The sequence below is a fragment of the Zootoca vivipara genome, chromosome 4 (genome assembly GCF_965207765.1).
Source record: "Zootoca vivipara chromosome 4, rZooViv2.hap1.1, whole genome shotgun sequence".
In the NCBI taxonomy this organism is placed as follows: domain Eukaryota; kingdom Metazoa; phylum Chordata; class Lepidosauria; order Squamata; family Lacertidae; genus Zootoca; species Zootoca vivipara.
The window spans coordinates 80,158,295-80,185,352 of NC_142587.1; the positions used below are offsets into that span (position 1 = coordinate 80,158,295).

At 46.2% G+C, this 27,058-nt stretch overlaps 1 protein-coding gene across 2 annotated transcripts; it reads left to right on the forward strand.

The window, feature by feature from the left end:
- Positions 1 to 1,514: 1,514 nt before the first annotated feature.
- MTMR6 (myotubularin related protein 6) lies at positions 1,515 to 26,945 on the forward strand. Of its 2 annotated transcripts, none has more exons than XM_035115900.3 (14): positions 1,515 to 1,696; positions 6,752 to 6,868; positions 8,184 to 8,346; positions 8,622 to 8,779; positions 9,983 to 10,111; positions 10,906 to 11,040; positions 11,994 to 12,126; positions 12,658 to 12,767; positions 13,581 to 13,706; positions 20,112 to 20,161; positions 21,786 to 21,986; positions 22,759 to 22,893; positions 22,985 to 23,111; positions 24,282 to 26,945. In XM_035115900.3, the coding sequence occupies exons 1-14, from the start codon at positions 1,673 to 1,675 to the stop codon at positions 24,534 to 24,536; spliced, it is 1,863 nt and encodes a 620-aa protein (XP_034971791.2). In that variant the 5' UTR covers positions 1,515 to 1,672; the 3' UTR covers positions 24,537 to 26,945. The 2 variants fall into 2 exon arrangements, with proteins under 2 accessions (XP_034971791.2, XP_088524397.1); XM_088668271.1 differs by lacking the exon at positions 1,515 to 1,696 and adding an exon at positions 5,932 to 6,136 and having other exon boundaries at positions 6,377 to 6,868.
- Positions 26,946 to 27,058: the final 113 nt, after the last annotated feature.

Consider the following 27,058-nt stretch of genomic DNA (forward strand, 5'->3'; position numbering starts at 1 on the left):
AGTCCAGACAAAGGTGACGGCACTCATCTCGCTTCAGGAACACCGTGACAGAAGGCAGAGCACACGGAAGCACTGTTTACCTTCTTGCCGCAGCAGTACCTAATTATCTACTTGCACTGGCGTGCTTTCGAACTGCTAGGTTGGCAGAAGCTGGGACAGAGTAACGAGAGCTCACCCCGTCGCACAGATTCAAACTGCCAACCTTTCAATCAGCAAGCCCAAGAGGTTCAGTGCGCCACCCGCTCCTTATTCTCCTTTTTTTTTTAACCTTACCTCTGACATAGCACCTCTGGTCCTTAATATGCAATGAAGCTTTTTTACCTGCCTGCATTGTTGGTTTTGGGGCCACCCCTCCAGAGAAGCCCCAGATTACAAAAGTCATTCTTCCTTGACATAGCTGCTAGCGTGACTCTTTTCTAAAAGTAGTCTCATCTGTGTAAACTGAATCAGAAAATGCCCTTAACCCTTTCCCAGCTAATCAGCATGACAATGTAACCCAGACCCCTTTGTTGCTGGGAAATTCCCAGTTGATTGGCCGGATGGATGATGTCACAAGTATTCCAGTTTACCAATGGCTGCCCTTGTGTCACCTGAAACATATTTATTCTTTTCTTTTTTAAAAAAACCAAACACATTTTATTAGATTTTCCAATTAAAGCACATATAAAACAATAAACAAAACAAACAAACATTAAAAAACAATACAACACATACATCAATCTTTTTAACAATTCTTTCCAAATCTCTCATTCTCAATGCTCTGCCGAGCTTAACTTCCCTCCCTCCCCTCATTTGGTTTTCTATTCAGTTCTTATCTCGCAGTTCCTTTATACCTCCCATTTAAAGTCAATTCGTAGGATTTATTTCAGTCCTGCAAGTGTCTTTAAACTTCTACAGTTCTTTTCCATATAGTCCACAAATTTACTCCAGTCTCTTTGGAACCTTGCTTCCCCCTGGTTCCGGATCCCGCTAGTCAGTCTCGCTAGTTCCTCATAGTCTATCATTTTTGTCTGCCACTCTTCAATCGTCGGTAAGTCCTGAGTTTTCCATTTTGGGGCTAACAATGTCCTAGCCGCAGTTGTCGCATACAAGAATAGTGTATAATCCTCCTTTGTGATCTCTTGTCCCTGAAACATATTTATTCTGGCTTCACCTTTCTTAGACTCTGCCAGATATATGAAGTATGATCTTCAGCAGGTTTCTATATCCATATATTTTAAACAAGGATATGAAGCTCAGGATATGCAATGCGAGAACGGACTTTTTCTGTACAAAGTATTTGTGAAATTCTCTCCCAGGGGAGATAAGCAAGTAAATAACTTTTGTGTTTTTTGTTCATCTGAAGAAGTGTGCATGCAAACGAAAGCTCATACCAATGACAAACTGGTCTCTAAGGTGCTACTGGAATGATTTTTTTTTATTTTGTTTCGACTACGTCAGACCAACACGGCTACCTACCTGTAACTATTTTCTGTTTGAGAATTCTCTCTCCTATTTGACCGGGTCTTCCACCCGGCAGGGGTCGCTGTGGGAGCAATCCGGCCCTCTTGCAGGCCGCTTTGGTCTCCCCACCTCCATCCCCAGCACTCGATTATCAGGAAGTGTTTCCAGGAGACGCCGGCTGAGCGGCCAGTCGGAGAGGGGCGGCGGCCAGCTTGGGCGCGGTGGCATCATGGAGCACATTCGCACCACGAAGGTAACTGAGCGGGGCCTTGCTCGGAGGCCGGCCTTGCACGCTGCCCTGCTGCCCTGCTGCTGGAGGAGCCTTGCAAGCTCCGGGGGCCGAGATGTGGCGGCGCTGGCGGGCTTCTTCTTGGGAGCCTTGAGCACCGGATTGAGCTTGCTCCCGGGTTGCAGCCTTGCCGTGAAACCCTGTGCATGCCTACTCAGGTGTAAGCCTGTGTGTCCCTAGAAGTAATTCCCATTCAGTTCAGCGGGGCTTTAAGGTTGCAACAAAACAAGCGCACGATAATAGTCTTGTGGCACCGTGGTCAATTCTGCTGTCGCCTATGCTTTTTACTTGTTTCCATCCTATATAGCCAACATTTGAGGAAATTGGTTCCGAGGCCATGGGGGTTTATGGCACAGTGCATTGTGTGGTTGGGCATTAAGGCTGCTGCCATACTGGCTGGATTGCAACTAAGTTTTACTCAAGAGTAGGCCCACTGAAATGAACGAGCATGGCTAAATTGGGATTCAGTGAGTCCACTCTGAGTAAAACTTGGATGAATGTCAGTCACCCTCTGGGTTTTTTTTTTTTTTTTGGTGTTTGCTGCAGCAGGCTGTATCTGAACTTGGAATTTAATGGGATCCTTAAGTTTTCATGGACTTGTGCCCCCATGGTCCTATGTGTGGTGATAGTGGGCTTTAGGCTGCAGAAGTTTAGGCCACAGTAATGTGATGGTATTTAATCCTCTGTTTAATCAAACAAACTCCACTAATCTCCATAGTACTTACTGTCTATTAAGGTTGCAGCCACATAGCCCTATTTTATTCGTGTTTATTTGGAAGTAACTTTTCAGTTATGTGTGTGTGTTCTGTGTCAGTGGGCATGATATCTTATGAAGTTCAAAAGCATAGTTCCTTTTCCCAAGGAGCTTGACATACATAATTTGATGGGAAACCACAGTGGGGAAAGGCAAATGGCAGCAGGAGAAATAGGCAAGCAATTGGTAGTTGCCCCAGCTACACATGCATCGGCTTAATTGCAGCAGGACATGGGAAGTTGGGGCTTGTGCCAAATTATTAAAGGTAGGTTTTGTGCGTAGATTTGAAGGACATGAGAGGAGGCTTCATGCAGGTATTTGGGGAGACAGTTGTAAGCAAATGGAGCAGCAATGGAGAAAGGGGGGAGTCTTTTGAGTGAGCAAGAGGCCTTCATCTGGAGGAGTGAAGGTCACAGGCAGGTATGTACTGTATGTACTGTATCTCAATATAAGGGGGGGGGGGCAAAGCCATGGAGGGTTGTGAGTTTGAAGGTTGTGGGCAAAAGATTTCCGCATTGCACGGGGTTGGACTAGATGACTCATGGTCCCTTCCAACTCTACAATTCTCTGGTTCTAATTTTGATGTGTTTCTAATCTTCTTCTTGTAACCTACAGGGTGATATTTTCTGACAGGCTCTTAGCCAAGGGCGGGGCTAATTTGATTTTATGAGATCATGTCATGGGATGGAAAACAAATTCCATATTATATTTTCCATCTCTCTTGCTAGGTCTTTTGAAAGGGCCATAGCTTAGTGCTAGAGCATCTGCTTAACTGCCTACTTGCATCAGATACCTCGGTTCTGCCCCCCCCCCACATAAAGCCTGCCCTGCCCCCAGTATAACCCTATGCCCATGTGGAGAGTACCATCTATTCCTTCACTTCAGGCAGCAAAATGTTTTGGGCTGGATCTGAGCCTGTTCCTTTTGGCTTAAAATGGTTATCTTTCAGAAGGCAGAAGCACCTGTCATGCGATTTATGCTGTCTGTTCAACTCTGTACAATGCTACAAGGCTGAATATTCTTTGGGGGAGTTCCTAAGAAGGAAGAAATTATGCTACAATGCTGAAGTTTCCTTTGGGGAGTTCCAAAGAAGAAAGAATCACCCTTAAAAAGCAACAAAATGCTCACAAAGCAGCCCTGTAAATAAGCCCACAGAAGTTACTAGCCTGCAGAGTGTTTTAATAGCTTGCTTGGAGCCTACGGTAGGAGAGAAGGGATAAAGAGCCCACCTCATTCCTACCGTATACTGGGTGCAGAAGAGAGCCGCTCCCTTCTCTGGCAATCTACTTGGTTTCCATATTGAGCACAGAGGAATGATAAGTCACCTATCCCTCCTCTGCCAGCTTGCTCGTTTTCCTGGTCACCTATTACTACGAAGCTGGTGCAGTATTTCCTTTATTCTTTCCTTGCTCTTCACCAATGACCTCTACGCCACATTGGTCCTCAGCTGCCACTCCTTTGGCACACATTTTCACGGGTTGTCTGTTTACTTCTTTGACTCGCAGTGCAAATAATTCAACAGCTCAGAGTGATTGGCTGTGCGCGTAAGCTACTTTTCCATCCTAAGGGCTGCACATGTAAGTAACATGATAGCAGCCATAGATTAGCTTATGGAGAAATGGATTTATACCACATTATACTTCATACTTTGCAAAAAGTTCAATCCTTAAAATTAAATAAATCCTGCCCTACAGTTACCTGTTCCGTTAGACTTCATTTCTGAGGATGCTCATGTTTTCTTGTTTATTTGGGTACAGTTGTGCTTATGAAAATTGGACAGGGTGGGTGAGTAAGGGGGGAAAGTACAGTTCACAAACTGGCAAGTCTGCCGCTTAAGGGCTTGCTTTAGACCCTGCTCATGTGACTTTGACCTGGTCCTAATTATTTTTAAACATAACTGTGCCTGGAAGGCTGCCCTAGTTGAAGCTGCTGATTTTCTGTTTCCTGCAAATTAGCACCATCATATTTCTGAAAGCTACTTATTTAAATGACCCTTATTGATTTGTATTGCCAGCATTTTTAAAAGCAAAGAGCTGGAGAATCGGTTACAAAATGTTTCTTGTAATCTAGCCAGGTCAAATATTGACACTGAGATAGAATTCAGGAATTGCAAATAACCTGCATTACTGATGCAGGAAGTTCCATTGTTGCTGCTTTCTCCCTTGAGTTCTGATTCTGATGGACTGTATGAGAGATGCACTCTCTGAATCTTGTGGGGCAGACTCATTGTTAGAGCTCTAGGAGCAGACTGGTGAATTAGTGCTAATGAGGCAATCCTGCCAAGAGAATATGAGGAACGCATCCTTTCCAAATCTTCCCTTATTGCCTCTTTGTGGTAGCTTTTCTGGCCTACTCTTGGGATTCAGACAAAACAGACATGTAGAACATTCAAAGTCAATTTCCGATCGGTTAAAAGCAGCTAAATTTCTGAGTGGACCTTCTGTAAATTGCTCTCTGCTACAGCTAAAAGCATCCTGTGTTATTTTGGAAGAATACTGCACGCAAGACCCTTTGGCTCTTCTCAGCCTTTGCATTTTGAGGAGCTTTTGAGGGTAGATTTTCCCCTCAGTCTCAGTTCAGAATAGGCCTTATAGGTCATATGTGGCATAACCACACACATAACCACGTACAGTATAGGACATATGTGGCATAACCACATCAGTAACATATAGCAAACAACACACCTAAAAAACAAGCACCTGCATTCTTCCTTAAATATGTGGGTTACAACAGAACCCTCTATTTGTCTTAGCAGAGAGAAGCTGTGTTTGGTTCCATGTATACAGGTGAAACTCGGAAAATTAGAATATTGTTGAAAAGTGCATTTATTTCAGTAATGCAACTTTTTTTTTATTTTTACAAATGCTGTCTTTTGGAAATTCCACAGTAATAAAACAAATAGTTACAATAATACAAAAATAAACATCGCTATTACATTCCATTAATTGCATTCCATTTATAATTGACTCGCCTAACGACAAATAATTACAATTACAACAAATAAGGCTTGACATAGCTTGCTTTGCATGTCATGCATCTATCTCATATATTGGTTTCACTTTTTAAATTGCGTTACTGAAATAAATGCACTTTTCAACGATACTCTAATTTTCCAACTTTCACCTGTAGGTATGGGGGTTGCCACCCAAGGCCTATAGCCTTGCTTTGGTGTTGCTGTGTTATCTGCTCAGCAGTTCTTGAACTGTGCTCCAAGTTGGATGCAGGAGAAGTAGCCCCTAACTTTCTCTCTAGGAGCAGTCTTTCCAAGTAGTCTTCTGAGATCATTGCATGATGGTACTATTGGAAATGAGAATTGTGGGAGAGAATTTGTTCACCGCAGAACTGTACTGAAAAAACACAAGGGGCTTAATAGAATGTCAGCAAGGTTTATCTTGCCTGGGCCAGTTCGGTTCCGCACAGATGTGATTTCCGGCACTGCGAAAGTGAGTCCCCGTGCCAGTTTAGTGCAGCGCACGAGTGGGCAACTCAGTTTGGGGGCGGCTCATGGGCCAGTCAAACGACCTCCGTGGGCCACTTCTGGCCCATGGGCCTTAGGTTGGTGACCCCTGATATAGAGTATCCCATTTCTATTCTGGAGGCTGCAAACACAGCCCCTGGAACCAGTTAATCTTGAGTTACCACTTAGCCAGGTTACAGGTAGGTAGCCGTGTTGGTCTGAGTCGAAGCAAAATAAAAAAATTCCTTCAGTAGCACCTTAAAGACCAACTAAGTTTATATTTTGGTATGAGCTTTCGTGTGCATGCACACTTCTTCAGATACCTTCTTCGTATCTGAAGAAGTGTGCATGCACACGAAAGCTCATACCAAAATATAAACTTAGTTGGTCTTTAAGGTGCTACTGAAGGAATTTTTTTATTTCACTTAGCCAGGGTTTTACTAGCCCAACCAGAATGTTGTCCTCTTGGTCAGCAGTCAGATCAGGAAGATACCGGTACAAAACCAGAAAAGGTCCTAGCCGAGCTGTTCTTCCTGTTAGCAGGCACATGTGAGCTGCTGCAGCAATAGGCATGCACATGAGGGCATCTGTCACATGCCTGGTGGCTGCATTTTGCATTATTGGCGCGTTGTGAAGGCTAAAGGTTGTCCTTGCAAATGCACACACACTTTGTTGCCAGACAGCGATCTGCCCCTTAAGAAGGAGATAATGAACTGAATGACCGGGCTGTTTTTATGTCAAGATCATATGTTTCATAGCTTTACTTCATGGGAATCTGTTCTCTCCCCTCCCACCCTTGCCCTCACAGGTCGAACAGGTGAAATTATTAGATCGTTTCAGCACAAACATCAAGTCACAAACAGGAACGCTCTATCTCACGGCAACTCACCTGTTATTTATAGACTCGAGCCAGAAAGAGACATGGGTAAGGATTCCGATGGTTTTCTCCAATCGGGCACCCTTTTCATTCTATTTTGTGTCACTTTATTCTGATGTAGAGGACTCCCCAGGACCAACCTCCTGGCTTGCAATAACTGGGTCATTGTTGCTGTATGCTGAATGTGAGGTACAATTGTTTTAAATGAATATTGAACCACATGCCTCCTTCAGGTTGACTTCTTTGAGCTGCACTGTTCCAATGTTTTGTTTCCAGCCTCCTGAGAGAAGGCTATGGTATTCTCACTTCATTTGGGCCAGTTGCCCAGATATCATTCCTGTGCATGTGTGGAGATTAGCACTGGCTAGTGTGTGAAGTCAGTCTCCCAGGTCCAAGGCACCTCATCAGTTCTCTTTGCCCATTCCGCCACAGTTAATAGTTTAATTTTGCAAACTGTTTTTGTTTTTTTAGGTGCGCTGTATATCCTATAATAGTCTAGCTAATTAAACTCCATGATTTTATTGAGTTATGAATAATTGGCATCTCCCCCTTTGGTAGTTTCTTAATTTTAGTCTTTGAAAAGAGAGATAATGCTGAGATTTTCATTAACAGGTTTCTGGCTATGTATAGCTAGTGTTTTTCCTCCGTGTGTTGGTGTGTCTGCATTTGTAGCCTGTTGAAGGTCACCTTCAGAAGCAGGGCTAATAGAATATAGGTTAGCTAGTATCCCTACACCCAAAGGGGCTTTTCACTGCGCCCTCAAACAGCAGTCCCTGCTCTTCATTCTACAAGGAAGTTGCTTTTGAATCCGAGGGGAACTTGGAGTTATCTGAATACCAATTGCTGGGAACCAAAAGTCGGGAGAATGCTGTTACTGTACTCCCAGGCTCTGCTTCCTTCCCATGGCCATCTGACTGGCCACTGTGAGAACAGGATGCAGGACTTAGATGGAGCATTGGACTGATTCATCAGGGCTCTGCTTAATTTCCTAACTTTCAGATATAGTTTGCAGTGGAATATGAGAAAATTAAAAATAAAAATAAATCCCACCGGGGTTACTCCTCTATTTAGTATATCAAATTTATTTTTATTTTCTTCATACAGCTGAAAGAAGTAAGTCCCAAAGCAAGTTAAAAGAAAAGCAAATTGCAAAATGCCATATTAAATGTCCAGAATAGCAATAGAAATATATTAAAAGGTTGTTAATCAAAAATATTGCGGACAGGATCTTTGGATACTGGTCGCAGCATTAGGTAGTGTAGCACATCCGATAATAAGCAAGCAACTTGAGATAATGTTTGTGGTTCTTCCATGGAAACCAAGAATTATGAAAACGCCACTGTGGGTTTTCTCTGTGCTGCAGATACTGCACCATCATATTGCTGCGGTAGAGAAACTCGCCTTGACCACATCCGGCTGCCCCCTGGTGATCCAGTGCAAGAACTTCAGGATAGTTCACTTCATTGTTCCCAGAGAAAGGGACTGCCATGATATTTATAACTCCTTGCTTCAGCTGTCAAAACCAGGTAGAGTGACTGCCTTTCCCATTACACAGGCATCCCCTTGATCCTTTTACCTGATTCTCCTGTTCAAATGCTCTGTTGTTTTATCATGTAACTTAACTATGGTTTATTATGCAACTTAATTATGAGTGCTTGTGCAACTGCTTTTTGTACTTTGTAAACTGTTTCGACACTAAGCGGTATATAAATTAAATGACGACGACATTGTGGTGACTCTGGAATCCCTCGGCGAGGCTCAGGCTCCTTCCTCTTTTTCTCTTTCTCCTGGCTTGTTTTAGCAAGATACGACGAACTGTATGCCTTCTCATACAACCCAAAGCAAAAGGAGGAAGAGAGAGTGCAAGGCTGGCAGCTCATAGACCTTGCAGAAGAGTACAACCGGATGGACGTGCCTAATTCTGACTGGCAGTTATCAGATGCAAATCGTGATTATAAGGTAACAGATTGCAAAAATAAAATAGATTGCTCACATAAAATAAAAAAATAAAATGAAAGACCAAAGTGAGAAGTGGCGTTTTCCACCTCATTCACGCTGGAATAATTGTTGGTCTGTTCCTTTTCCTCATGGGAATTCAGTTTCAAAGGTTCGCTTGCAAAACCTTGTTTCTTGCAACTGTTTTGCAGCTGCTGCGATTGAATTCACACTCAGTTGCATGCAGGATGGATGGATGACTCAACTCTTCATTAACTGAGAGAATGTATGCAGCAATATAATCAGGCCCCCTCTCCCCTTGCTGTAGAGCTCAGTTCAGTTTTGTGTGCAAGGCAGCAACTTCTTCACTTCTCTCCTAATTACTGTTTCCTTGATTGTTGTGCCTCTAACTAAAGAAGAGGCAGTGCAGAATTAACACTAGGAATTAATTTCCCCCAGGTTTTATTTTTGAAATCATGCAAGTATTTTGATGCGATGGCCACCAGCTTGAATGGCTTTAACAGAGAATTTGGCAAATTTATGGAAGCTATAGCTATGTGCTACCTCGAGAGTCAGAGGTTGCTATGTAACACAAACAGGAGAGGCCTCTTTGCACCCATGTCCTGCTTACAGGCTTCCCGCAGGCATATGGTTAGCTATTTGTGAGCACAGAAAGTTCAGACTAGGTAGGCCTTTGCTCTGATCCAGCAGGGGTCTTATGTTCCTGAGACGTTTCAAGAACCCAGTCAGTGTTTTTCTGAAGCCAGAATTCTTCTAGGTAAGGGTTCCAATTGAGCAATATCCATTGTGAAGATAGGAGCTCTATGGGAAAGGCCTTTCCCATTGATTTCAATGCATGCCACCAGTTGCACACCATATCTTGGGGAGGGGAATATTTTTCTTCCTGAGGGCCATATTCCCTTGTGAGCAGAGGTCTGGGAGTGCGTACTATTGGTTGGTGAGGGCAGAGGCAAAAGTAAGTAGAGCTATGGCTGTGGCTCTTTGTACCAGAGGCTACCTTCCCACTGCACACAAGTTCCTTTCAGGACATTCCAGCCTGGCAAAAAGCACTTGGGCCCACGGAACAAGGCTGGTGAGGGCCGTGTCCTAAGGAGAGTCCCAAGGGTAGGTTTGGAGGGCTGTATTTTGCCCCGGGCCCTGAGCTTCCCCATCCCTGCCATATCTAAATGTGCTGTCTCTTATAGTTCCTTTCCTTTCCTCCCTCAGATCTGTGAAACATATCCCAGAGACCTTTATGTTCCCAGGAGTGCAAGCAAGCCCATCATTGTTGGCAGTTCTAAGTTCCGAAGCAAAGGAAGGTTTCCTGTGCTGTCATATTATCATAAAGATAATGAGGTATAGTCTGATTTCCATTCAGGGGAAATGGGCTAAAGGGTATTTTCCATCACAGGAAAAGACAAGTAGGGTAACCCAGATTCATAGGTCTGCAGTGGCCCATCAAAAAGGGCTGTTAGTAGAATGTAACATTAGGGTAGGCCCCACTTCACTAGGGCTACAATTCTAGCCCCACTTACTTGGGAGCAAGTCCCATTGACTTCATTAGGACTTAACTCCTGATTAGACATGGTTAAGGTTGCACCACAGATATCTGTATCTATATGCTGGTTTTGGCAAGAGTTCCAGAAGTGGAACCTTTACAACTTGTCTTGTGTTGCAATTATTCACACTGGTTCGAAAAGTCAGGACTTAAAGATTCAAGTTTTTGCTTCCTGTTTATGGGGATGTGGGGAAGTTGAAACTAGAACTAATAACAGCAGGCATGACACCAAGGAATCAAACTATTGTGGTTCGGGCATTGAAAAATGGTCTGAGTTGATTGTGCATAATGCAAAAGTGTCTTGTCTCTCTTCTAGAAACTAATTTTTGTGTCTGCCATCTGGGCAAACCGTCTCTGCCTATAACAGGAAACAATGAACTCTGAAACATTTTGGATTTCAAGTTTCCTTCTGGAAGTTTTGCATCTTTAGAAACCCATGCATCATGCTTCCAGCTTTCGTCTTCTCTTCTTACAGCTACCAGAGATCTAAGAACTGTAATTAAGATTCAGACCACTGTTCATGTCCTCTAAAGTGCTCATATAGACCTTCTGTTATTTTATCTTTATATTTGTTCCTCCGTCTACTCACTAGGCTGCCATTTGCAGATGTAGTCAGCCTCTCTCGGGATTCAGTGCCAGGTGTCTGGAGGATGAGCACATGTTGCAAGCTATCAGCAAAGCCAATCCTAACAACTGCTATATGTATGTTGTGGACACCAGGCCTAAAGTAGGTATCATTCCCTTTAGTTGGTTTCCCATCTGATACAATGATGTAGTTCAGAGGGAAGGGGTGATGTGCAATTACTGCTCCTTAACTGGACCATATCGTTAGGTTGCTGTTTCTGTTAGGACTCAGTTTGATGAACAAACTGAGAGTGGCAATGGGATGAACTGGTGTTGGAAAGGGCCTCAAAGGTTGCCTAGTCCAATTCCCTAATGATGCAGGATTACTGCAGCGTCCCTGTTAGCTAGTCACTCAGCCTCTAACAAAGGAGAACCCAAAGCCTTCCAAGGCAGTCTGCTCCACTGTTGAGCAGCTCTTTCCACCAGGAGGTGGTTCTTAATGTTTAGGTTGCATCCTTTGTCTTCATGAGTTCTTCTGAGTTCCACCCTCTGGAGCGACAGAGAATAAATTTGGTCTGCCAACTGTGTGTGAGACGGCCCTTCAGATGTTTGCAGATAAGTCTCTTCTCCAAGCTAAAGCGTGCTTGGCTCCTTCCTTATAGGATTTGATCACTGGATCCCTCATCATCATTGGACTGGCTGTTTGTACTCATGGACTAATCCCCCTCCCCAATTTTGGAGGAGTTGCTTACCTGACTCAGGCTCCTGGCCAGGATCCAATGAACAATGCAACTGATTCAATAGCTCCAGAGGGCTTTGTGCCGGTGCTTCTCAAAATAGCAGCCTTCCATGCCGCATAGCATATTGTGATTATGCTACTGGGAGCTGCTATTCAGGAGTCAGTACAAATTGTGGGGGGTTACCAAGTGAGTAGGATGCTTTCTGATACTTCATATCCAACGTGATTAATGGTTTGGCTTAGAAAGGAGGAGGTCATGAAGGAAGGAAAAAACCCTGTCCTATAGATCTGGAAACCTGAGCAATCATATCATTCCTAATATTTATCAGATGGGAGTGCCCACACATTTTAATTGCTTTACCTCCCTTTTCTTCAAGCTGAATGCACTGGCCAACAGAGCAGCAGGTAAAGGCTATGAGAATGAAGACAACTATTCTAATATTAGATTCCAGTTTGTTGGTATCGAAAACATCCATGTAATGAGATCCAGCCTGCAGAAACTTTTGGAAGGTATGTATAAATTTGCTTCTAATTGGCAGAAAGCACTTGATAATTAAAAATAGACTCTTGTAGAGCTCTATCCACCACCACATAGCCATACCAAACAGCTTATTGCTTGAAGTAATAAATACAGTATCCCTTATGTACTGAAGGGCTAATACATTGGTTTCTTTCTTTCTTTCTTTCTTTCTTTCTTTCTTTCTTTCTTTCTTTCTTTCTTTCTTTGTAAACCGCTTCGAGTTTTTTCTACTCTAAAGCGGAATATAAACCTTATGAAAAAAATATCTGGAATGCACACCAATTTCAGATCCCCCTCTTTTTGTTTCATGTAACATTTTCAAGCTTTCAGCAACACGCGTAGTTCAGCATCCCTCTCTTGCACAGCCCCCATGGGATGTAGATGAAACTCTGGGAAGAAAAGGTTGTTCATATCAAGTCTAGGAATTGATTTGTTCAAAAGTGAAAGTAACCTTCAGTCGCTTCCCTGCAGAGGAAAGTGCTGCTATTTGAATTTAACGACCGAGTATCTTTCTCTTTCAGTCTGTGGGACAAGGGGCCTGTCGGTCAGTGATTTTCTGTCTGGCTTGGAGAGCTGTGGATGGCTGAGACACGTCAAAGCCGTGTTGGATGCTGCTATCTTCTTAGCCAAAGTAATTTGCTTTCTTCAACTTGTGGCCAGTGGTGGATGATGCCCATAATAGCACACCAGCAAGTGCAGCCTGCATTCCACAAGCTTAGTTATGTTCCAGGATAAATGCTCAAGGGGCACTACCCCAACAGCACCCACTTTTCTTTCTATCTTAGTAAAGGGGGGTGGGAAATGCCCCCAGATCCATTTGGCTGGGTGTATTTAAGAAGGTGCTGCAATTGGCTACTCAGTTCACGGAGTCCCTCCCCCCCGCATGTGGTGCGGGTTCTTAGCTCAGGAGTAGAGCAGAAGCTTTGCATGTGGAAGATTTTTGTTTTTTAAATTTAAAGATCAGATAGCAGATGATGTAAAAGGCCTCTCTGCTTGATCCTGAATTCCAACTCCCATCAGCCCCAGCCAGCACAGCCAGTGATCAGGAATTATGGGAGTTGTAGTTCTGGAACTTTATCTGGTCTAGATAGTTACCCCCGGCTAAGGGGAGCTTTCTGTGTTCTTCGGGTAACTCGAGTCAGTATTGTCAACTTCGGACGTTTCAATTGCCTTTTGGCATTTGGAAGGAAAAGAGTGTGGACTGAGTAACTTCCGCTCCTCAGGCTGTCAGGTATCGATGCACATACCACAACCACCTGTTTCCCAGTCAGGGCAGTTCCAAGCAAGGAGCTATCTCGCTGTATCATGGTACCTGAGTGCAGCAGCAGGCTATATATTTGAATCAAGTTATTGCTGCTGTTTGTTGTGGTTCAAAGCTGTGTTTGTTTTCCTCTTTGTGATACAAGTGCACACGCATCAGTCAATCTTGTTGTCTTTTTCACAGGCCATAGCTTTGGAGAGTGCAAGTGTGCTAGTGCATTGCTCCGATGGCTGGGACCGGACGTCGCAAGTGTGTTCTCTGGGATGTCTGTTGTTGGATCCCTTTTATAGAACAATGAAAGGCTTTATGGTGCGTACTTGAGGCACACCGAGTTGCTTTCAGTTGGCACATGCTACAACCGAGTTACTTTGGTGCAATCGCTCTTGTTTTACTTCCTATATGCCATTTTTTAATGGCACTTAACATGTCATAATAAACATGGGGGGATCTTTATCCTATAAAGGTACATCATTAAAATTCAACACTGGTGTAAATATCTGCAGTGTTGGGGTGTCCCACCAAATAACTTATCAGCTGCATGCTGTGCTAGCTGCAGCTTCTCACCCATGCACAAGGGTATCTGTCACAGTGGTCGGAGTGGGCTACTTCAGAGTAACGACGCTACGCAGCTCTGCATTTTATTCTTTTATTGGTGCTGCGTATTTACAGTGCTGAAGTCATTGCTATTTACACGGAGTGATGTGGTCAGTCGGTTCCAGAACCTCCGAATGGCTTTTGGCGCGTCTTTCTCCAACACAAAAGCTTTGGCAGACCCATCCTCTTTCCCCTCCTCTTTCTGCGTAATTCCGGAGTTGGGGGGATGGGTCTCCCCCCCTTATTCGCCCCTTCCTGTCCCACCTGGGACCCTGGCTCCTCTACCTTGCCTGAGCCTCGGACATGACTTCCTGCTTCCCCATTGGAATCGGAACTCTCTCTGCTTTCCCCTGTGCTCGGGGATGGGCTTGAACTCAGGAGGGGAGGGACTTCGCGATATCCCCTGTCCCTCACATCCACCCCCCTCCCAAGCTCTCCTTCACCCCTCCCCAGGTCCCCCCCAGGTGTCGGTGACGACTGGAAGCCTAAGAACTCAGTGCCTTCCGAGCCCGTTGGTGTGAACACCTCCCCCCAGTCCTGCGATCCCCCCCCCTTCCGCCTGGGAGGACGGGAATCCCAAAAAGTCCGTGGCGTCAGAGCTGGTAGGGGTAAAAATGTTCTGCCAATCTGCTCCTTCCTCTGACTGGGTGGATCTCGGTGACACCCATACCTCATCCTCTGGTTCCTCAAACTCCGCTTCCCAGCGCCATGGTGAACTGCTCTCCCGTGCTTCCTCCCCCTCCCCCTCCCTTTCCATGCGCCAGGGCTTGGGTCTATGGGGAAAGAGGGCGTGAAATTCTTCTACCAGGAATTCCTCCTGTATCTGAGTGGCTGGGACCCATTCATTCTGGGACGGTGGAGCATCCTCCCATGCCATGAGGTACTCCAGGCCCCTCACCCCCCTCCTTGAGTCCAGGATGGCCGTGGCCTCATTGAGTTGCTCCCTGCCTTCTCTCTCCCCCCCTCCCTCAGGGGTTTGTTCGCTGCCTCGGAGCCTGCTGCTTTCCCTGTACGGCGACAGCAGCGATCTATGAAACACTGGGTGCACCCTCATGTCCTCTGGCAGTGCCAGCCTGTATGCCACCGGGTTGACCTGTTGCGTGACCGTGAAGGGGCCCAACCTTCTGGGCGCCAGCTTTTTGCACCTCCCTCTGATGGGAAGGCCCTCCGAGGACAACCAAACTTTGTCCCCCACCCTAATGACCTCCCCCGGTCGCCTGTGGCGATCTGCCCCCTTCTTGTACGCCTCCTTGGCTCTCTCCAAGTGTTCTCTGAGCTGCTGGTGCACCGTCTCCAGTTCCTCTGCCCAATCCTCAGCCTGTGGGCCCTCCTCCTCCTCCTCCCCCTCCCTCTCTGGGAAAGATCTGAGGTCGCGCCCGTAATTGGCCTTAAAGGGCGACACCCCTGTGGAGACGTGCACCGCATTGTTGTAGGCAAATTCTGCCAGTGGCAGGCGATCCACCCAGTCCGTTTGCCGCTGGCTGACGTAGCATCTCAGGTACTGCTGCAGAATGGCGTTGACCCTCTCCGCCTGTCCATTGGTCTGCGGGTGTCTAGCCGTCGACAAGCTGACCTCCACCTGCAGGAGGTTCATGAGCCGCCGCCAGAACCTGGAAACAAATTGGCGGCCACGATCCGAAATAACCCTTAAAGGTAATCCATGCAGTCTGAATACGTGATCCACAAACAGTTTGGCTGTCTCTTCTGCAGAGACCGCCCTGGCACACGGTATAAAGTGGCACATTTTGGACATGAGGTCCACCACCACCAACACTGCGGTCTTGCCCCTGGAAGAAGGCAGATCTGTGATGAAGTCCATGGACACCACTTCCCACGGCCTGTGTGGCGTGGCTAAGGGCTCCAGCAATCCCGGTGGCGCTGCTCTGACCACCTTTGCCCGCTGGCAGGTGTCACAGCCCCGTACATAGTCTCGAACATCTTCCCGCACCCCTGGCCACCAGAAGTGTCTCATGACTAGGTGAGCGGTTTTGTCCCTCCCAAAATGACCCGCCGTTGGGTTGTCGTGCATCTGCTTGAGGACCGTACGTCTAAGCTGGGTGGTGGGCAGGTACAGTGCACCCTTGTAGAAAAGCAGCCCCCTGCGTTCTGCAAAGTCTTTTGCCTGCTCCCCCCCCCTCTCAGTTCTCTGAAGATGCGGTTGGCAAATTCATCCGCTGCCGTCAGTGCTGTGAGCTCCGCCTCGCTCACCACTGCTGCTCCGCAGGACCATGCTGACGGGGGGGAAATGTGCCTGGGTGCCGGTGGCGCCTCCTCCTCCATGTACTCTGGCTTGCGGGAGAGGGCATCCGCCCTGACATTCTGCTCTCCCGGGATGTAGTGTATGGAGAAGTTGAAGTTCGAGAAGAACTCTGCCCACCGTATCTGCCGCTGGTTGAGCACCCTGGCAGTTCTCCAGAACTCCAGGTTCTTGTGGTCTGTGCACACCTGAATGGGGTGCTTGGCGCCCACCAGGAAGTGTCTCCAGTGCTGGAACGCAGCGTGGATCGCAAGAAGTTCCCTATCAAACACCGTGTAGTTTCGCTCTGGCTGGGTCAACTTCCTGGAGAAGAAGGCACAGGGTCTCCACTCTCTGTTGGCGTCCAGTTGCAACAAAATGGCGCCCACAGCTTTATCAGAAGCATCTGTCTCCACGCGTAGGGGCGCGTCCTGAACCACGTGGAACAGGTTCTGGTCTGAGGCGAACACCCTCTTGAGGCTTTCGAACGCTGCTTGCGCCTCTGGTGTCCACCTGAACTTCTGCTTGCCTCTCAGGCAGTCAGTGATGGGAGCCGTAACGCGAGAGAAGTTCTTGATGAACTTCCTGTAGAAGTTGGCGAAGCCTAGTAGGCGTTGGGCATCTTTGCGCGTCCTGGGGCTGTGCCAGTCCAGGATGGCCTGCACCTTGTCCTTGTCCATCGCCAGCCCCTTGTCTGACAGCTTGTAGCCCAGGAAGTCCACCTCCTTGGTGTGAAACTTGCACTTCTCCAGCTTCACATACAGGTGGTTCTCCTTCAGGCGCTGCAACACCTCCCTGACATCTTTCACATGCTGCACTGGGTCATCGGAATAGATAAGGATGTCATCCAGGAAGACCAAGCATTTCCTGAAGAGGAGGGACCCCAGGACGTGGTGCATGAAGGCCTGGAAGCATGCTGAGCCCCCTTGCAACCCGAAGGGCATCACCAGATATTCAAAAGAGCCCAGAGGCGTGAACATCGTGGTTTTCCATTCATCGCCTTCCCGGATCCTGATCAAGTTGTACGCCCCCCTCAGGTCTAGCTTGGTGAAAATCTTGCCCCTGCGTGCCGCTGTCAGGAGATCATCCACTCTGGGCATGGGGAAAGCCACTGGCTCTGTCACTGAATTCAGCCGTCTAAAATCCACCACAAGACGGCGCTGTTGCGTGTCTTTCTTGTCCACCCAGAAGACTGGGCTGCCCCCTGCTGCCTTGCTTTCTCTGATGAACCCCCGCTTGAGGTTCTTGTCGATGAAGGCGCGCAGATCCTCCAGTTCCTGGTCCGACATGGCGTACAGCTTGGCTGGGGGTATAGTTGCCCCTGGCACCAGGTTGATCTGGCAGTCAAAAGGCCTGTGTGGGGGTAGGTGGTCGGACTCCGCTTCGCTGAAGACCTCCTGCAGGTCCCAGTACGGCTTGGGTATCGCCTCACCCCCTTTGACGTGCATGGTGGCTACCGTGGCTATCGGAGGCCCCTCCCCTGGTTGGTGCTGCATGCAATGTTCCAGGCAAAAGTCCGATCCAAAAGTGATGCACCTCTGGTGCCAACTGATGGAGGGGTCGTGGCGCGCCAGCCAGCTCATGCCCAAAACGATGGGGGGGTCTGAGATGGTGGTGACGTTGAATGCCAGCGTCTCTGAGTGCCTTCCCACCGTCATTTTCATGGGGGGGGGTTTGATGAGTGATGGCCCCTCCCAGCAGCTCTCTGCCGTCAATGGTCGCCACGTGCAGAGGAAAATCCAGCTGCAGAAGCTGGATCTGGTGCTCTTCTGCAAAGTTTCTCGAGAAGAAGTTCGCTGACGCCCCACTGTCAATTAGGGCGAGGACCGTCAGGGGATAGCCATTTGGGAGCGTGAGCGTCACTTCTAGAACCACTCCTGCTCTGGGAGGGGTGGGCTGGCTCTGCTCCTCTCTGTGCGGGTGGGTGGGCTGGGGCTGTTGTCTGCTGACTGTGCCTGGCTGCTGCCCCTTGTCTCCTGCAGCCAGGCTTTCTCGTTTCCCTGCTGTGGTGCTGCGTCAGTGGGGGAGGGCACAACCGTTCCCGCCTTTCCTTGCCACTCCCTGCGATGTGGGCAGTCTCTGACGAGATGCTGGGGGGAGTTGCAGAGAAAGCAATTCCCACCCCTTCCCTCCTTGCGTCTTGGCGCCGCTGGGGTTTGAAAAGCCCGCGCGCGCTATCAATCTGCATGGGTTCCTGGTCCTGGCTGGCCCCAGGCGTGGCTTGAAAGGGTTGTTGGGGGAGTGGCTTCTCCTGCGACCGTGGGAACCAAGCCCGCTTTGCGCGCGTTGCTTGCTTGTCGCTCCACCGGGATTCCTGTCTCACCCCCACCGCCAGAGCCGCTTTGCTCAGCTGATCCATATTACTGGGCTTTGGACCTCTCGAGAGCTCATCCTTCACCTCCTCATGCAACCCCAAGTAGAACGCCGCTTGCATTGGGGGTGACTCCAGTTCCCACCCCAATCTGTGCACCAGCATGGTGAATTTCGCCCAATACGCGCGAACTGTCATATTTCCTTGGCGTAAATTATGAAGTTCCTCCTTAGTCTGGTCCATATGACTATCGGACGAATACATCGTTTTCAAACCTTCTAGAAATAGTTTGACATTCTTCATGCAAGGATTCTTTGTTGCGATTAACGGTCTTAGCCACTCCCTGGCTGCCCCGGTAAGGTGCTCCACAATAAACGCTACCCTGTGCTCATCATCAGGGAACTCATCGAGGTGCAGCTCAAGAGCATACACAATCTCAGTCTCAAAGCCCTGATATTCCCTCGGGTCTCCATTGAACTTGCTTACTAGGGTCCCGGCTCTCCTTCCTGGCAGCACTTGGACTTGGAAGCCCCTCACGCCTTGTTTTTCTCTGCATCCAGCTTGTTTTGGAGGTCTACCGCCACCGCCCTTAATTCCTGCTCTCTTTCCTGTAGCGCTCTCACCTGTTCCGCAAGTTGTAGCCGGTCGTCCTGGACCTTCTTAGTCTCTTCTTTAGCTGCCTTCAATTCCCCCTGGGCCTGCAGCGACAGCTGCTGCAGTTCTTGCTGGGCTTGCTCCGCGATCTGCCGCCATCTCTCCGCCTCTGACACGCTCATCCCGGCAACTCCAAAGTAGCCCCAAAAAGGATTCGGAGGTTGCTGTCACAGTGGTCGGAGTGGGCTACTTCAGAGTAACGACGCTACGCAGCTCTGCATTTTATTCTTTTATTGGTGCTGCGTATTTACAGTGCTGAAGTCATTGCTATTTACACGGAGTGATGTGGTCAGTCGGTTCCAGAACCTCCGAATGGCTTTTGGCGCGTCTTTCTCCAACACAAAAGCTTTGGCAGACCCATCCTCTTTCCCCTCCTCTTTCTGCGTAATTCCGGAGTTGGGGGGATGGGTCTCCCCCCCTTATTCGCCCCTTCCTGTCCCACCTGGGACCCTGGCTCCTCTACCTTGCCTGAGCCTCGGACACGACTTCCTGCTTCCCCATTGGAATCGGAACTCTCTCTGCTTTCCCCTGTGCTCGGGGATGGGCTTGAACTCAGGAGGGGAGGGACTTCGCGATATCCCCTGTCCCTCACAGTATCCCTTCATAACAACACATTATACGGTAGTAGTCTTAATTTTGAGGTTACCGATGCATGGGCACAGTGGCAAAGCTATCTGAAGGGCATGAGGTTGGGGAAGAAGCCTGTAGTAAACACACCAGTTGAATCAGTTCAGTTTTTAAAAATTACTCTGACATGAGACTTTAATGTATATATTTGAGTTTAGGATTATTTGGGGTACTGCTCTGATATTTTGGGTTTAATTCATCAAAACCAAGAACTTTGACCTGGGTAATATAATCCAAACTTGGATCTGCTGCATAAAAACAGATGAAAAGCTGATGCTTTGTTTTCTTCTAGGTTTTGATAGAAAAAGACTGGATTGCGTTCGGGCACAAATTTTCAGACAGGTAGGGTATTTTGCCACAAAGATGCTATACATTTGAATTAATTATGTAACTCGCTGTGTCATTGTTCAATTCATATGCTTGCACAGATCTCATAATCTTATAAGGGACCTGTATACTTTTAGTCCAGAAGCTGCATCTGCTGTGTTTTTGGAACCCCTCCTGAGCTGGGACACTCCTCAGATGACCTTTTCTGCATCTCAGCCCCAGTCCAGCCAGCCCCTGGTCTTGGATTCCCTACTTCCCAACCCAAGACCCTGGGGAAAGCTCTGTTCCTTTTTGCCTTGCAGAGACGGCTCCTGGCTTTTAGCATCTACCCTGAGCTTTGTGTTGTCCCCAGTTAACTTAGACTTGGTAGCCCCTCCAGGATGAGCTATAGGTCACGCTCTATGCTTTCTTTCTTTCTGTCCCTCTGAAAAAAATGTGTCATTTTCTTATGTACGTACATATGCTTCTACATGCGTGTCAGACATTTTTAACTGGTCCAGGGTAAGCCATTGGCATCTAGAAACCTGACCTGAGATTGAAATACCAGTTGTCAGCTCATCTTCGTGTGTGTGTGTGTGTGTGTGTGTGTGTGTGCGTGTATGTATGCATGCCCCATTTTATTTGTGGTTTTTATCTGACTTGGCATGTGCCGTTCAGAGCAACATAGCAGTAACTTGGGTACGGCGGGGTCCAAAAAACTGCATCCCTAGTTCCACGTTCCAAAGCAGGCTTTGAACTTGTGTTTTTCAAGTAGCAGCCTGTTCCACCTCCACCATCACTCTGCTGCACGACAAACTGGCTTGGAAACAAGGTGGGACTTCCAAAGAGCAATGGAGATGTGCTCCTAAAAGTCAGAAAAGCCCCTTTAGATCGCATTTGGTAATTTTGTTGTCTTCGTGTCCACTAAGCATGATCATAGGTTGAACCCAACTTCTTGGAGTAGACCCCTTGATATTTGCAGACTTAAATGGGCCCAAACCGCTCAGATTGGTGGGTCTACTTTGAGTAGAACTTAATAGGATTCAATCCCATATATTTATTATACAGTACTAATAAACTGCTTTTAGTTCTTTTTTTAAATAAAAAAGAAATCCTAAAGCAATGCACAGAGGAATAAAAAGCATATGATGGATAATAAAACAATACAAAATATAATTCCACAGAGGCCAGTAAATATATGACAAGTATCTCTACTCTGCAAATACTTGGGTGCACAGAAAGGTTTTTAGCATGTCCTGAAAACATAGATAAGACCCAACTGAACCTATGAAAGGAGAAGGAGGTTACATTGGTGCATGGAATTTTTGTGACTACCCAGGGTTAGTTTTGACCACCATTTCCCCCACGTATTTATCCTGAAGTGCTTTTGCAGCAGCTGGTCTTATTTTAATGAAAATGAAATGTAGAAGTTGTGCATGCTGCTTACTGGATCTACTCTGCTGATGATCTTCATACAATATGAAGGGGGGGGGGTTCCATTCTGTCTGTCTGTCTGCCCCATTAGGTTTTATTGCTGTTGTAAATATTCTAGATGGTTGTGATTACTATTTTACATTGCCCTTTGTTCTCCGTTGTGACCCGCAGTTGAACAATAAAGACTAACCGCCTGGCCTCTTTTAATGCGGAATGTATTTTATAGATGCGGTCAGCTGGATGGAGACCCAAAGGAAATCTCTCCCGTGTTTGCTCAGTTTTTAGAAAGTGTCTGGCACCTGACGGAGCAGTTTCCACAAGCCTTTGAGTTCAACGAGGCTTTTCTCCTTCAGATCCACGAACACGTCCATTCCTGCCAGTTCGGAAACTTCATTGGGAACTGCCAGAAAGAACGAGAAGAGCTCAAGTAAGGTTTCATATTAGCTCTCTTAACGGCTAGGGCTTAGAATCACCTTTCTGGTGTGATGGTGGGGAACCCAGCATTGCAAAAACATTAGATCAGGCACCCCCAAACTTCAGCCCTCCAGATGTTTTGGGCTACAATTCCCATCATCCCTGACCACTGGTCCTGTTAGCTAGGAATCATGGGAGTTGTAGGCCAAAACATCTGGAGGGCCGCAGTTTGGGGATGCATGCATTAGATCTTTTGCACTAGATCTTTTGCACATGGATCCTTGAAAAATCATCTTGAGAATATAATCGCTAGAGAGAGAGAGAGAGAGAGAGAGAGAGAGAGAGAGAGAGAAAGAAAGAAAGAAAGAAATGTTTATTGGAGAATCAAAGTTTGATTAATCACCACCCTATATCACCTTCTACCCCCACCCCCACTTTAAAGTAAAGAAACAGCATTGGGGGAGGGGGAGGCGCAGGGGAAAACTCGCCCCAAAATACTGCAGGCACAATCCAGTTCTGTTTCCATTCCCTCCCCACCTAACCCCTAGTGATTGCTTTCTGGCCATAGACCAACCTTTCCTAATGTGGTTTCCTCCAGTTGTCGGACTACAACTCCCATCATCCCTAGAGCTGATGGAAGTTGCAGTCCAAAACATCTTGAGGCTACTAGGTTGGGGGAGGTTGTCCTAATATCTCAACCGCGTGGGTAGCTTTGCCACTGAAATATGGCATTAGTGTTGTTCAGGCCATGACTGCAATACACTCAAGTTCTTATTCCCTTCAAGATTGAAAGAGAAGACGTATTCACTGTGGCCTTTCCTTCTGGATGAATGCAAGAAGTACCTAAACCCCATCTACAATGAGAAATTTTCTCAGTCGCTCACAATTCTGGAGCCAGACACAGTATCATTTAATTTTAAGTAAGTTTCGATGATGTTTTAATAATAATAATAATAATGTTCCAGCTGTCAGAATGGTGTGTTAAAATACTATTGCGATTGGCATGTACAGGTTCTGGAGGAACATGTATCATCAGTTTGATCACACCATGCATCCCCGGCAATCCATAGTCAGCCAGGTCATGAGCATGAGTGAGCAAAATAAACTGCTGGAGAAAGACATTAAGGAACTGGAAGCTGTGAGTATTTCCAATAACTATTTTGTCTCCACAGAGGTCTGACACAGGCCTGCTTTGCTCCTAAAAGGTCTGAACCCCCCCCCATCGGATGCTTTTTTTAAATGATGGTTTCTTTGTGTTGCTTTTGTGAAGATTATTTTTGCAACTGGCAAGAGAAATATGGCACTCCACCTGCTGGGCCATTCAGTAATACGCACACACAAATGGACTGGAACATGTCAAAGAGCAGTTTGCACCAAAGGGAGACTTAGAAGATGCTCTTGAATGTCAGCTTTCCCCCATACCATAAACACCAGTCCTTTGTATAGTGTAACTTGGTATCCCAAGTTGCGAGTCTTGATTGTTTGTAGGTCTCTTGGGCTGACCTTGTTAATAGGGCCCTAAACTAAGGCCCGGGGGCCGGATACGGCCCTGTCGCCTTCTAAATCCGGCCCGCGGACAGTCCGGGAATCAGCATGTTTTTACATGGGTAGAATGTGTTCTTTTATTTAAAATGCATCTCTGGGTTATTTGTGGGGCCTGCCTGGTGTTTTTACATGAGTAGAATGTGTGCTTTTATTTAAAATACATCTCTGGATTATTTGTGGGGCATAGGAATTCATATATTTTTTTCAAAATATAGTCTGCCCCCCCCACAAGGTCTGAGGGACAGTGGACCGGCCCCCTGCTGAAAAAGTTTGCTGACCCCTGCTTAGAGCATGGAGTACAGCTGTTGAGGAACAGCAGAGGGAACAGAAAGTATGAAGGACCTGATACTATAAGGAAACAAGTAGTGCCACTGATAGTGGGGAGTGGCAAAGCTGCAGTGTGTGTGAGAGAGAGAGAGAGAGGGAGGAGAGAGAGAGAGAGAGAGATTGTTCAGAAGTTGAGTGCATTGGCCGTGTTTCCCAGAAGGCCCCAGGTTCAGTCCATGGGATCCCCAGTTAAAATGAACTCTGGTTGCTAGCTGGGAAAGACCTCTAGATGATTCTGGAGCTCCACTGCCATCAGAGAAGATGGTAGTGAACTGAAGGAAGGAATGGTTGAACTCTCTGTAAGATAGTTTCATATGTTGATAGGGAAGGTGAGTTCGGCAGGTTGGGGGCTGGATGTGAACAACAGTTTCTCAGGTTCCAAACAGTTGCAAAGGGAAAAAAGGAGCCTACTCTGAAATTCTCCTTTTAATCCCAGAAACTAGGTCACCGTGTAAACAAGGAGCTGGATGCAGCCTTCACCAAGGAACCTTTGCGGCCTGTGTCACCTGTTCTTAAGACATCCCAGTGCTTTAAGAAAGAGCAGCCTCTTCGACATGGGAATGACTGTATTCGAACAATAGAGGGCTCCAACGCAGCAGACAATCGGTACAGCGAGTATATGGAAGAGCTCTCCAAGACAGAGCCTGGTGTTGTCAGTCTGGAGTACGGAGTGGCAAAAATGACGTGTTAAATGTCACACAGAGTATTGCCGTCTCTTTCCGGAAATACTGACGGCGCATTGCGAGACTGGTCTCTTGGAGCGTGACCAAAAACCGGATTTGTGTAAAGGAGAGCCTCATTGATGTAGACTAGCATGACACACTAGTTGCTAAGGAGAAATGCTGTTCTTGTGAGAAGTAACTGAATTTAACAATACCGAAAGGAATGTGGAGAATTTAGTAAAAACTTTTTTTGGCTTAAAGAAATGAGGTGTGGAAGTTGTTTTACGTGTCTAGAGTATAACAAACTTTAGTTTGCACTAGATAACTTGGAATGTTATTTAATATATTGATTGCCAAATGGTTTAATGGGCTTTGAAGATGTACTTCTAGGACACAACAGAATACTTACCGGGGCCGCTGAAAGTATATGTATATAGATAGAATGTACTATGTATGTGTACTCCTATTTAATCTGTTGCCTGTTGCTAATTTTGATGTCTCATGTTGCCATTGAAAGTATTGTATATCAAATGCAAAGGATGGAAACTTACCATCCCAAATTCATAGCATGATGTTTGGAGACCATGAGAGAGGCACTCAGCAGGGTCTAAGGGGATATTAGTTTGCATTGGTAACTCTGGAATTCCAGATCTCCCCTGCCTCTTTAAATGTCCTTTTACAAAAATCAGGAAAACTGGTTATCTAGATAGATTAAAACTGCACCCCTAAGGGCTGTGAATCTTCTGCAGAAATCTAGCTACAAGCCTTATAGTTGCGTTCCAAAATCCATGTAAGGACACTGCATTTATTATGCCATCAGAAGTGTCACAATATAGCATGCAGGCCTTTGAGTTCTCAAGAGCACTTTCAAGTTCTGGAGAACTTGAAAGCTTTACATAACATTTTGGAACATTCTGATTGGCCAAATAAAAGGCACTGGCCCAATATGGATTTAAAACTTGCCTTTTATGTGCCAACACAACAGTCTTTACATTTATGTAATTGTGTGCATTCCTACAAAGAGCCAAAACATTTGTGTGGGATGATGGGTGTTCATCTCAATGAAAGCAAATGTGGTTCTTATTTTTTTATTTTTGCGTTTCTTTCAGATCAGCCAGGTGTCAGAGTTCTTGAAAAAAATTGATATTGTAAGCTAATCAAACAAAAATGCTGTAGAAGCAGTATCTCTTTTTCTGAGTTTGATCAAATTAGCAGTTGTCTGCAGGATTTTTGTTCCGTTTGCAAATCTTTATTAAAATAAATTTAGGGATTTTTTTAAGCACCATACTTTTAATCAGTAGAAAAACTATGTAAATGAAATCTTCAAATAAGTCTCCTTGGATAGCTAAGGAGGCAGCTGCTCTTTGTTGTGAATGCATAGCTGCCAATTTCTCCCTTTTTTAAAGGGAAATTCCATTATGCTGAATAGGCTTCCTCGCGAGAAAAGGGAAAACTTGGCAGCTATGTGTGAATGGAGAAGAAACAATAAACTCTAAGTTTGCAGGCCAGCTGGCTGCGCGTTTTCTAAATCCACTTGCTTTAAAAACCTGATAATGCTCATATCCTCAGGATACAGGATGCCACCTGGGATTGAACTTATCTCTAGTTAACTAACAAGAAGGGTTGGTTAGGAGGATTAAACTGTGCCTCTCTCGCATATAGGCAAATCAAATGTATCCCCAGATATCATTGTTTCTGCTTCACCAGAAAAGAGAATGGATTTGCTTTCAGCCTGTGATCCTGCTTCTGTTCACATTTTTCGAGTTAGTTTTTATTGTCCTAATGAAGGAAACGAAATGAGCTTTGAGAGCCAAGATTATAAACATGAACGCCTTGGGGTATTATGCTCCCTAGGTGGTATGGTAGGCTAATTTGTACCTGAGGGATCAAATGCTTATTTGGCTCAGAGTGAAAATTAGTTTAGATTTGCTATAATCCCTGAAGGCTTTTTGATCAAAACTGCCAATACGCAGCATGGAACTTGACACAGTTGGCCGTGTTTCCCTCTTCCCTGGTTGGGATCCAGGCTGTAACAACAAGGGCAATGCAGGTCATAACTTAATGGAGTTGGCAAATGTAGAGGGGAGGAGAAGTGTTAACTTTTTAAAGTGGTTACTGGTTTTGTGTTGTAATATGTTCAAAGAGGGAACAATGTGAAGGGTTGTATTTTTCAACGTCGTCTTGGTGGTAGATGTTCTTGTCCACGGCTGGTTGGTGGGGTGGGATCCTGCATTCAGTGTAGTAAATGCAGTAAAACTGTACATTCTCATGTCTTCTGCCACTTTAGTGGATGTTGCATTGATGCTGACTTTCTGAAAGTACGAGGACAGAAATATGTGCCTTCTGGTTGTTTCCCCTCTCCCGTTTTATGCTATGGACAAATAATCTCCTGTGTTACCATAAACACTGAAAAATACAATACTAAATGTTGCCGTTAACACTCGTTTCTTGTCGTCTGTTTGTATATTGGTAAGAAATAAGCTCCAGAAAGCTGCACATCGGGCTTATTGTGCAGCTATGGAATTAACAGGGTTGTCCGTGTTGATCTGTT